Source organism: Schistocerca serialis, chromosome 7 (genome assembly GCF_023864345.2).
Source record: "Schistocerca serialis cubense isolate TAMUIC-IGC-003099 chromosome 7, iqSchSeri2.2, whole genome shotgun sequence".
In the NCBI taxonomy this organism is placed as follows: Eukaryota; Metazoa; Arthropoda; class Insecta; order Orthoptera; family Acrididae; genus Schistocerca; species Schistocerca serialis.
The window spans coordinates 298,906,189-298,919,321 of NC_064644.1; the positions used below are offsets into that span (position 1 = coordinate 298,906,189).

General features: G+C 41.1%; 1 protein-coding gene across 7 annotated transcripts in view; it reads left to right on the top strand.

Annotated features, from left to right (window-relative positions):
* Positions 1 to 13,133, top strand: part of LOC126412521 (vascular endothelial growth factor receptor kdr-like) — an 864,770-nt gene that overhangs the window by 666,876 nt on the left and 184,761 nt on the right. The window contains exon 2 of one of the 7 annotated variants that reach the window (XM_050082156.1): positions 11,158 to 11,303. The exons of the other annotated variants lie outside the window; for them this stretch is intronic. Within the exon in view, the coding sequence (XP_049938113.1) occupies positions 11,158 to 11,303 (146 nt within the window). The remainder of the gene's footprint in view (positions 1 to 11,157; positions 11,304 to 13,133) is intronic. 7 annotated transcript variants of the gene reach the window in all.

Sequence of the window (13,133 nt, forward strand, 5' to 3'; positions counted from 1 at the left end):
CTCATTAAAAAATTTAAAAAATGAATCTTTCCGAAAACGATTAATGTTCAGATAGTTTCGGAGTACTGTACGTTTAGCCGTTGTCACTAATTAAGAATTTCGTAACCAGTTCCTCTCAAGTAGAGGAAGTTTAATTATAACCATCCAGTACATCTACGTGTAGATCCTCGATGTAAATAAAAGCTGATATTAGGTTCTGAAATTTTTTTACGTTAGCTTAATTTGGTACGTGCTTCCCAGTCAGGTTGAATAAGCTCCTGTAACTTAAGATTTCACGAATTGGATTAGGTATACTTAATTTGTGGTTACACTTTATTCTTCTACTTGCTGCGAATTTTCCTTATTAATAAAATGTACAATGTGTACGCAAGAATTTGTGTGTATCTTGTTTAATCTCCAGATCCAGAATTAAATTGTTGAAGAGGATACACATGTAAATTTACCAGGCACATTTTCGAATTCCAAGACTATTACACAAATGGTCGTTAAAAAATTTAGGATGCTTCTTCTGTATACAGACTGAAGCGGCGAGTGAGAACTTGTACCAAGGCCGGGAATCGAACCCGGGTTTTCTGCTTACTGTTAGCCAGTAGGCGATCTTGGCACAGCGGTTCACACAGCTACACGCCTTGTTCCTCGTTCCTTAAAGTCTCCCTTACACACGAACAGAATCGCCGAGGTTCTCAGAGTTGTGGAATAGCACCTCATCATCGAACGTAAATAATGGGATCCGGGATCCAGACTGGAAACTAGGTGCAGATTTCAGAGACCTTACTGGTATCATACAGATATGATTTTGTGTGTGTAACTCTCTTTTTCTCAATGCAAACTGTTTCTGTAGCAGTTTGTTCATTACAGTTGTGTATTGTTTCAGAATTTCAGCATTCTTGCTTTGAATTTTCCCTTAATTTTCGTGTGGACAGAATGTAAAACACAGAAACAAAAATAACACGGTTTACACCAAAATTCAACATTAGCTTGCCTTTGCAGATTTTTCACGTTATTACTATCAAACATTGTGTTAAGTGTCTGCGTGTAAATTATCCAGATGCCCTCAGAAAGTCATGACACAATTGTAACCTAATTTATTTATAAATCTTAAAATACAGGTAGACATTCTAAATTCATTGTTTCTAGTTGCCTTGGGTATCGCTTTTATTTTTTTATCTGCTTCTCATCCAGCGTAAAATAAGACTTGCTTGTTACACTCTCATTACAGTATTAGCGACATGTTAAATGACTACCCCTCTCCAAATCCATTTCTCGAGTCGACCAATCATAACTAATCCGATTCACGAACGATGGCGATTGACTCAGGTCGAGCCCCGGTTAGGAATGAAATTGTTGACGGTTCAAAGCGACAGTTACGATACCCTAACAAACGTGCTATGCGATTGAGGAAAGAGTGTATCCAGCATATCGTGTGCTTGTCTTGGCTTATGCAGAATTTGTCGCTTACAAGCATCATCAGCGATGACGATTTGTAACGAATGGAATAAAAAATAACTAAATTCGCTACGATCACATCTGATACTCGCATCGGTTACGACATTCACAGCAGTACGCTCCTTGGTTGTCAGGAAATGCGTGGCGTAGGTGGGCTGGAGGAGCCTAAACTCGGCCGCCATCGTTCGTGACCCCAACCAGTAAATTCATTATGTCAAATTATAATTTACGTGTTCCATCAGTATCAAATTCGATACAGACAATGAAGGATGTAACGGACAACAATGACAAAACACAAATTTTATTGTTTATCGTTGCACATGTTCTTTCTTCAAAAGTTTCAAGCTGCGCCTTTAATTCAGAAAAATCACATATGCCACGACACACACTGAATTTCTTCACGCCGAAACTTCAGGTGTACTGTAAACGCGGTGTGGATTGTTCAGCTACACATAATTAAGCGGTAAGTGCAATTCCATCGCGGTTATACTGAAACACACGCCTCAGAGAGATTAGAGCCCACACAGAGGCATACCGACAATCTTTCTTTCCACGAACAATACGAGACTGGAATAGAAGGGAGAACCGATAGAGGTACTCAAGGTACCCTCCGCCACACACCGTCAGGTGGCTTGCGGAGTATGGATGTAGATGTCAACGTGTAAGCACCTAAACTACGCTGCCGACCAACTGCCTGATACAAATGTTATGGCCGGCCGAAGTGGCCGAGCGGTTCTAGGCGCTTCAGTCTGGAACCGTGCGATAACTACGGTCGCAGGTTCGAATCCTGCTTCGGGCATGGATGTGTGTGTCGTCCTTAGGTTAGTTAGGTTTAAGTAATTCTCAGTTCTAGAGGACTGATGGCCTCAGATGTCAAGTCCCATAGTGCTCAGAGCCATTTGAACCATTTGAACAAATGTTATACCCAGCGTGCGCGCAGCGCGACAGACGAGGATAATTCCTAAAACATTGTCAGAAGGGAAAGATAACGTTTACTGCTGAATGTAGCTTAACCTATTTCGATACAGGCTTCGTCTATACGTTGCTTTGAAACCGACACCGCCATGTTGGTTGGTCCAAAACAGTAGCGGACTGCTGTTTACAATTGCTTTTCGTTCTTAATTTCTGCCTTGTGCACGCAGCAGCAGTTGTTGTAAATATGTAGTACGTGTATGTTACCGTGCTTTTGTAACACAATTTCAGCAGGGCAGTTTCATACATTTTCGTGGTCTTACATGCGTATTTGATTCAGTAATAAGGCGCATTAGACATTAATGTAGCTGTTTTATCGTTTCGAATAAACAAGAAGTATGTGATGTGATAAGACTGCTTTCATAATCCGGCATTTTACTTAATGCTGCCTGACAAAACTGATGTTCGGTCTGGGTCTTCTTCCCGAAAATGCTGGAAGCATATTTTGCTGAGTTCGGTCGGTTTAGATTTTCTCTTTCTCACGGCGTTCATACAAACAGCTTTTCAATTTGAATTGATAGGAAATCTAAAATCATATGACAGGAAAGAAACCATACAGTAAAAATAAACAGCTTACGCAAAATTCATGTGTGTAGAGGAAAATATTGACCGACCTTGAGAATGTGAGATTTCTTTACACCAATAAATGACGCAAGCTGGCATTTTTGATCGCAACACTTCCACGACTCCAGACTCAAAGGACTGGAAGCTGCTGTTTGGGGCAACTGACATGGCGGATGTCGGCTTCTGGTTTGACATGACAGCTGCCCATATTGTACCTTCATGTCGGTACTCAGTATATAGAAAAACTAAAAAATACCTTTATAAAGCCAAAACAGAGTACCTAACATGGCCTGTGAGGCTGTAGGATCCTCACATGCTTCTCGGGTGATTTCATTTTCGTTAGTGTAATTGCTCATTCATTTGAATTACAAGAAATACCTGAGCTAATAATAAAAGTTTTAATTGTTTTTGGCTCGGCACCTGCACGCACACTTAAACGACAAGTACCGCCAACTGGCCCTGACACCGACTCTGTGTGTTAGACTTGGTAGCCATGTATTTTCCCGAAACTCAGAAAGATGTGAATTCAAGTTTTTATGTTCGATGCCAATGAGCTACGACTTTAAAGATTAGCAAACGCAGTAGTTTTTAGTGTGTTTAAAGCACATGTCAGCATTGCTACTTGTGACTCAGGCACTCTGCGGACTGCAGATTAAGCCTGGGCCTCTGGCCTGCTTTAAATCACGCGCTTCGCTTCTTCTTGTCAACGCCGCGATGTGCTCTGCTAGAGCGAACGACGGCCGCTCCTCCAGACGACCCGAGAAGTTCCGCTCGAGACACTGAGGGTAGAGCTGAATTTACAGCTTTCAACTTTTTCTCTCCTCCAGCATTTACTTCGCGTAAGCACTGCGCATCCTATCTGGTTTAGCTGCTCGAGGGCATGACGTCATATTTGTGTTACAGAAGCAAAGGCTGACGTAATCCAAGTGAACTCACAAGAGGAAGCATACAACTTTTCGTGGGGATGCTCTGACGGGCAGTCGAGATTCATGCGGCGATAATGCTGAATTGATTCATATGCAGGAGCAGTGTGTTGACCTCCAGCGTGGTCGGCGTTTTCTAAGGTGTGCCCAGATCATTTCAAACAAATGCCAAGATGGTCCGTTACACCCGCGCTTGATTTTCATTCCGCATTTAATTTTCAGTTGTGGTAGTGTGGGTAGGGGGGCGCGAGGAAAGGGGCGGGTGGGAGGAGAATACGAGGGGATGCTGATCAGTCCTTGGCTTTTTCCAATAAAAACTGATGTAGATTAATTCTGATGTTTTGGCACTAAACCTTGGCGAAGCTAAAATCTTCTGGGTTATTAGGCCGCGTCACATTTCCTCTAAAATGATAGACGTTTCGACCCCTTTGCTGAGATCTTCAGGATCTTCCGGTGTCCACTGCTGCTAGAACACTGCGGTCTAATAACCCAGAAGATTTAAACTTCAGTGACAACGGCCACGAAAGCCTGCAGACTTGCATTAAACCCTGTTCTTTACATTATACGTGATAGTAACTGCGCAGGTTTTTAATTTCCTATGCGGGTTTGAAGTGAACATGGCTCACGAAAATAGAGGAAGAGAGTCGTGCTATGAAGTATTCTGTTTTTAAAGGGAACACGGCCCAATCAATTTGATATATCTGGTACACTGCGTGGTAACTGCTCTTCCTGTTCCACTGTCAAGAATTGGGCAGCAGCATTTAAAACGGGGCATTTCAGCACTGAAAATCAAGCGTCCTGGAGAGGCAACTCGAACCGGAAACCTTGGATACTGATCATTCTATAATCCTGGATGATCGGAGGATTACTGCTAAAACGATACCAGATGCCATGGGCAAATCCAGAGAATGTGTGGATCATATTATTCACGAAATTTTGGACAGGAGAGAGCTCCCAGACCAATGAGTTCCCAAATGTCTCAGTGCAGACCAAATGCGTGAACGAATTGTTGCTTCACTGTCCATTTTGTTTTAATTTCGCCGGGATTCTGTGGGATTTTTGGATCATCTCAGTGGAAGACGATTTATGTGCAGTGAAGGAGCCAGAAAGGCTGCGAATGAGTGGTCTGCTGCACAATCGAAATCTTTTGAAGTGTGTTAAAGAAGCTGGAACAAAGACGCCATAAATGTGCTGAGCTCAAAGGGGAATATGTTGAGTAAATAAATTTTGTCAAACCCGTAATAGCATTTTTTTCATTATAAAGCCAAGGACTTATCAGCACCCTGTCGTAAAAGATTAACACCAACAAAAGCAAAACAAGGTTAATCAAATACGGAGTCGAATTAAGTGAGGCGATACTGAGGGAATTAGATGAGTAAACGATGCACTATAAGTAATGGAAGAATTTTGATGTTTGGGCAGTAAAGTAACTGATGATGGGCGGAATATAGGGATTACTGTACGAGGGGCGTTTGAAAAGTCAGTGCAAAAATAGAAACTACTTGCGTGTTTGGGGTAAGCATTTTTTATTTTTCGACATAGTCTCCTTTTAAGACACTCCATCCAGCGTTGTTATAATTTGTTGTTCCCTTCCGAATAATAGGAATTCTCCAAGTCAGCAAAAATAGCTATTAGTTGCTGCAACCACCCCTTTGTTTGAATAAAATCTTTGTCCCGCCAGCCATTTCTTCAAATTGTGGAACAAATAGCAGTCAGAGGGAGCCAAGTCTGGAGAACTGGGGAGGGGAGGGGGGGGGGGGGTGTGAAACGAGTTGGAATCCTATTTCCATTAACTTTGCGAACACAACTGCTGAGGTGTGTGCTGGTGCATTGTCGTCATGGAAAAAGACTTTTTTGCGGTCCAGCCGCCGGCGTTTTTCTTGCAGCTCGGTTTTCAAACGGTCCAGTAACGATGAATAAAAGGCACCCATAATAGTTTTACTCTTTTCCAGATAGTCGGTGAAGATTATCCCTTGCGAGTACCAAAAGACAGTCGCCACAAACTTTCCGGCCGAATGAATGGTCTTCGCCTTTCTTGGTGGAGATTATCCCATGGTAACCCATTGTTTAGTTGGTGTTTGGTCTCAGGAGTATAGTAATGTATCCATGTTTCATCCACCGTGATGAAACAACGCTTAAAGTCCTGCGAATTCTTCGTGCTCAGCCGCAAACCATCCCTGCAACACTTCACACGATTCCGTTTTTGGTCAAGCTTGAGCAGTCGCGGAACCCATCTTGCGAATAGCTTTTTCATGTCCAAATGTTTATGCAAAATATTATGTACCCATTCATTGGAGATGCCCACAGCACTAGAAATCTCATGCACCTTAACTCTTCCGTCATCCGTCACCATATCATGGATTTTATCAATGATTTCTGGAGTCGTAACCTCCACAATTCGTCCACAACGTTCAGCATTACTTGTGCACATATGGCCACTCCGAAAATTTTGAAACCACTTATAAACTGTTCTAATCGAAGGTGCAGAGTCACTGTAATGTTTATCAAGCTTCTCTGTTGTCTCCTGAGGCGTTTTGCGTTTCATAAAGTAATGTTTAATCACCACATGAAATTCTTTTTCGTCCATTTTTTGACAATCACTTGACTTCCTTGATTCACACGAATGTCAAACACAAAGAAGTAGACCAATATGGCTGAAACTTGATGTGCGTTATTTCCAAAGATGTTACTAACTAAACATGGCCTCGATACGCGCCAGTTGTGCCATCTCACGGACTTTGCATGTACTTTTCAAACGCCCCTCGTAGACTGGCAATGGCAAGAAAAAATTCTTTTTTCTGGAGATGAGAAAGTTGTTAATATCGAATAGATTTCTTAGGATGTCTTCTCTGAATGTATTTGTTTGGAGTGTAGCCTTGTATGGAAGTGAAACGTGGACAATAAACAGTTCAGAAAGGACGAGAATAGAAGCTTTTGAGATATGATGCTAGGGAAGAATGCTGAAGATTAGATGGGTGAATCATAAGAACAAAGGAGGAGGCACTGAATAGAATTAGAGAGAAAAAAAGTTTGTTGTACAACTTGACTAAAAGAAAGAACTGGTTGATAGGAGACATTTTGAGACATAAAAGGCTCTTCAGTGTAGCACTGGGGGAATTGTGGGAGGTGAAAACTGTAGAGGGAGACCAAAAGGTGAATTCATTAGGTTCGGAAGGGTGTAGATTGCAGTAGTTATTCGGAGTTCGAGACTTGCAAAAAATACAGTACTGTGGTGAACTGCACCAAACGAGTCCTAGGAGTGAAAACCAACAACACTGAGCAAGCTGTGAAGGAAGCGAAGCAGAAATGTGGATGGGAAATTGAAGTTCAGGGAGAAGAAATAAAAACTTTGAGGTTTGCTCAGTCGCTTACGACATCATCGTCGACGGGATCTTAAACAGTAATCTACCTCTAGTGGAGTCGGTCTTGTGCAGCCTAAGAAATACTTCGTTTTTCAAGACGATCATGCGGCACGAAATAGAAATAGGCTGCATTTTCTGTACACAATATGACCTTCCCCTTTACAGGGGTGACCTAACAGAGAACTACAGTGTTTTTATCTTCCGGGGGCTCTTTGAAAAGGCTCTAGCACGCTAAACACGTCGTCAGTTCGCAATATAGCCGTTTTGTTCGCTAGACTTAAGCTCCTATATTAGTCAGTGAATGTTGGTCACTTAATGTAGCACCCACTTCGCCCACAAAAATAACACTCTTCACGAGGATAATACTTCAAATTAACAACAGCCCTGAGACGTTAAGCGTACAGTTTGATTAAAAATAGACTTGTCGCACTATAGAACAATGAGGTAAATTCATATAGGTTTCGCAACAGTCTTCAGCCAAGATCTTGTCATGAGGAATGTTTTGGAGCAGTGTTTCGTGCCCAGTGAAAAGTCCGGAGCCTTCTAGAGAGACGCCCCAATATCTCATAGAAGGCAACGTACAACTCCAGCAGAACTGCGTAGATGCTTTTGGGAGATTATCATCTACAAAAAAAAAAAAAAAAAAAAATTGTTTGAGGCACCGCAATGGCTATCCAGGCACCTCAGGGCATTCCACACCTCTCAGTATATACCTGACAGTTTTTTGGTCATTGTCGCTTGGTTTCTACTAGTGTCACTAGGCAATAGCGGATTAAAATTTTACTATCGTCTACAAAACGCGTGTTCAGTACTTTGCTTTATTTGTTTCTGTGGTGACTAGTGTCGGAGGAAACCCACTTCCCGTGATGACAGGATCTCATCTACCGCAAGTTTCCTCGAGTTGGTCTCTTCGACTGTAGAGTATCCAGAACAGAATAGAGTTGAATAATATAGACATTTACTGTCTCTCTCCATCAACTGTAATAAAGACAACGTATCCCTGCAATGATTACTCTTCGACTGACCTACCTCAGAATTTTTTTGCGCAAGTTGCGGCGATATTGGCTGTGAATTACAAGCAATCATCGATCCAGGGCAGCGATTTGTCCATACAAGTGCGATCTGCGGGCAGATCGTGACTCGTGCGATCGGTTGCTGCGATCATGTGTGCACACCTGCAGCAACTCGCAGGCAGTCTCTCCAGCATTATCGCTTGTCAGTCTGCCGCTTGCTTCGTCCATGCAACACACATTCGATTTACCAAATAAATTCAACCAGTGTTTCGAACGCCACCGTGCCTTGGAGTTTTGCTATGGAAAATTAACTGCTGGTCAGCGTAAGTCGACTAATAATTAATTGTTGAAACAGCTAAAATTTATTAAGCTTGTTTTGAAACTCTGCTGTGGACTATCTTCTAAGAACGTGTACCAACCTAAATTATATTCTGTTTACCTTCCAACATTTTTGAAAGAGTCGACAATTTTGGGGATATCTTTGTTAAGTTTACTATGTACATTCATAGAAATACTCTTTAGTTTCCAGATTCGTTCTTCCTGTTTTTCTTGATATGTCCCCAATAATTCTTATCATGCTGCTGGAGGAAATAACAATATTGTTCTTGAAAATACATTATGATACCCTGATTTGCAACGAAATTTGCGGGACGACTCATAACCATCTGTGTCCCTCGATGCTCATTTTGAGTGAATCCTGATATTTTCTGTAATCTAGGACTCGGTAGCATTTAATCTACTTACCTAGCAAACTTTTTAGGACAGCAGTTTGCTAACAAGGGAACCTCCCCATCGCACCCCCCTCAGATTTAGTTATAAGTTGGCACAGTGGATAGGCCTTGAAAAACTGAACACAGATCAGTCGAGAAAACAGGAAGAAGTTATGTGGAACTATGGAAAAATGAGCAAAATACACAGAGTAGTCCATGGGCAACATAGGCAAAATCAAAGATGGTACGCGCACAGGAAGCGCCGTGGTCCTGTGGTTAGCGTGAGCAGCTGCGAGCGAGAGGTCCTTGGTTCAAGTCTACCCTCGAGCGAAAAGTTTACTTACTTTATTTTTGCAAAGTTATGATCTGTCCGTTCGTTCATTGACGTCTCTGTTCACTGTAATAAGTTTAGTGTCTGTGTTTTGCGACCGCACCGCAAAACCGTGCGATTAGTAGACGAAAGGACGTGCCTCTCCAATGGGAACCGAAAACATTTGATCCAGGAAAACACGTCTGATATGTTCTATACGTCACTGGTGACGGCATGTGCGTCACATGACAGGAATATGTTGTCGACCCACCTAACTTGCACACTTGGCGAATGGGTAAAAAGATTCTTCTACCTTGTCCGATTTAGGTTTTCTTGTGGATGTGGTAATCACTCCCAAAAAAGTGATGAAAACACAAGAGTGTGTCACATAAACTGCAACAAATGAATGCAACAGTTTCACAGTCGCACAGTTTTCTGTGTGCTCTGTCAAAACATATGTTTTTAACGTTTTCAAATTTTTCCGTGTGTAGATCGTCAAATCCTGCATATGTCCAAGCAAATCTGAACATGTCCTGGAATTCTGGAGAGCGAAATTGATTAGGTGTGAGTACCTGAACTCTGATAATTGTCTGAAAATAAAAGTTTTAACTTTTTACTGGAGGGAAGACTTGAAGTAAGGACCTCTTGTTCCGCAGCTGTTCACGCTAACCACGGGACCACGGCGCTTCCTGTGCCCATGTCATCCTTGATGTTGCCCATGGACTACTCAGTTTGTATATTTTGCTTATTTTTTCATAGTTCCACACAACTTATTCCTGTTTTATCGATTGATCTGTGTTCAGTTTTTCAAGGCCTATCCACTGTGCCAAATTATAACTAAAACTGAGGAGGGTGTGATGGGGAGGTTCCCTTGTAAGTAGAATAAGGCTGTGTTACAGAGGACATTCCGGTTATGCTTTTCATCAACGCCAGATGAGTTCTAAACTATTTTCAGTCTGTATTTCGCAATTACATTTCGAATTCTTCAAATTTTTTCTCATTTATTACTCTCATGGTTTAACTAAAAGTATGCACTAGTGGGTTTGCAGTCTCAAAGTGTACGTGCATAAAAATATCAATGGCAACGCTGCCATTGGTAAGTTATTGAGGGAAAGCAAGGCTGTATGAAATGGCAAGGAATTTAAAAGTACTGCTTTTGAGTGGGTATGCGCTAAACATTTAAATTATTTCCCCGTAGTATTACTCCATTACGTTTAGAAGTTAAAAAGTTTATTCATGAGTCTAGTTTTATATGTGACGCTGCAGGCTTTCGTGTTGTATTCCAGTGGTAAAATCTTGTCAGGTGATCGGCCGAGCAATGGCGCGATCTTGTTGCAAACTTTCAGTAAGCCTCGTACCCTTCATCTTCACCTGAAGATAATGGGTTCGAAACTCATCGAAACAGTGCGACAAGGTAGCCATCACATGAGAAGATTTTATCGTATGTCTAGTTGTTTCATGAGTATCTAAGTCTCCAAATGTACTACTGATAACGTACAACCGGTTTGGACATGGAAACAAATTGTCAAGTGAAGACATGTTTTGATTCAGAGTAGTGAACTATAGGAAAAGCGAAATAGGCTTCAATGAAGCTGAAATCAGTTCTTCATCCATAACTGGAATGTGCTTTTTCCTTACATTTTCACATGGAAACAGTTGCTTTCAAACGAATGAATAGGAGTCAAACGCTTCATTTGGGAAATTTGAGGTACAGTATTTCAGATGCCAGTTCATTGAGTTTCTGTGTTGATGTTAAAAAGTAATTGCTTGTTTTTGTGTCTTTAGTATGATATTAAAACAAGCATAGCAGTGTTCAATTTAAGTTGGTGGAAATTAACATTATTTTTTGCCTTGCAGGGCTGTTGGATTCAGCACATGGACTCAGCGGTTCTCCTGCGATAACGTCTACGACTCTCTCAGAAGTTGTTGTAAATCCCGGTGAAAATTATACAATAACATGCGAGGGCGATGCGTCCATAAGCTGGAATTATCCCAACATTTCGGTAAGCTAAAATCTAGATTTTTAAATTAATTTTTTATTTTATTTTATTTTTTATTTTATTTTGCGCACAAACGCCCATATCGATTTAGTAGTATGTAAAGCCAAAGCTACTGTCTTTAAATCCCCATTAAGAACACTCTTGTATGCAACTGCAATTACTGAAAAGAAAAACTAAAAAAGGCATTCGAACGAGTTTATCTCAGCAATAACCTTCAGAGTAATACGACCAAACAACTGTTTCCTAAATTTGCGAGGTACCATAGGCGAATTATATCACAGATAGAAGCAACAAAGGCTACGATGTTGGCAAACATGATACTTCTGAAGTTCCTGGGAATGAAACCCACTGTTGAAGCGCACAGCTACCAAGGAAGTGTGTGTTGTACTTATGGTAATGAAGGTGAATAAATTCAAAGGTGAATAAATTCTAACTGCAAACAACAATTATGGAAGTGAACAATGGCTGATTACAGGGCACCGAAGAAGCCAAAAACAGTTATTGCCACTAGAACGATGATCGATGTGTTAATTTGCCTTTTTTTTTCTTCTTATTGCCCATGTTTATTCCTGGTTGATATCTGAGGCCATCGCAGCTTGTGGTACCAATCAAAAAATACAAAATACCCAGAGGTCACTCTTGAGACTATTTCTCGAAAAAGTTCAACAAATACGATATTGTAGTGCCTGGGTTGTTCTGAAGTACGATGGATGCGTTTTTGTCCGAAGAGAAGGGCAGTGTGGCGACTACAGTCGTTACGAAATACATCAAATGTATTAGCAGTTGTCATTCCATTATACAGCCGATGGTTGTTCATATTCCCATCTGTGGGTTAATTTCATGTGTCTAACAAACGTTTTGCTTAAAGGCAGGCTGAAGGAGATTGGCTAAGGAACTGGAAATGCTTTAAAATGACATCAAAATACATTGAATTGATTCTTTGAGCAGTCGTTATAGCTTTAGTACATTAGTTTGTACATGAGGCGCTGAGAACTATAAGGGCCTAGAGCACATAATCCTCGATTTTGAGTTTGTAGGATTTTTTCATGCTTCTGACATCTGGTGATCGTATGTTGAGTCAGTTTTATCTGTGCTGGAGGCCCATACTGTATGTATGAACGTTCACATTGATATAGATATAGAAATAAATTGCAGCATGTATGAAAGACCACCACCGGAGAACGGCTGGACCAATTTGGTTGTTTTTTTGTTTTTTTTTTGTTTTTGTGTTGGTTGTTGTCAAAGGTTTATATGAAACAAAATTGTAGATCTCCAACAGGAAAGTCGGAAATTAAAATCAGTTGTGAAAGATCATCACTTGAGGAGGATGGTAATGGTAGTTTTGGAATGATGATTAAAAAAACTGCGTTCAGTTTGACATAACTGATGTCGCATGCTTTGATAACAAAAAAGAGTTTGACAGTTTTGTCTGTATATAATGTATATAAATGCAAATGTAATATGTAAAGGGAAAACGTTACTGAAAGTCTCTAAAAGCCCTTGACCAATATACTACAAATTTTTACACAATGCTCTGCTGAACATTCATGCGGAAAATGCCATCCAGAGGAGGATGGGGGAGATAAGAAGAGTGACGTGGGGAAGGAACTTATACACATTGATAGGGGGGGGGGGAGGGGGAGGAGGAGGTGGTGGTGGTGGTGGTGGTGGTGGTGGTGGTGGTGGTGGTGGTGTATGTACGTGTCGGAAATATGGAACTTGTGTAGTACTTATGTATGACAACAACTAACGGGTCATAAGATTCCATACAAAAATATTTTACTGTCTTATACAAGCATGCAGTCACAAACATCGATCAGAGCAAACTAACTG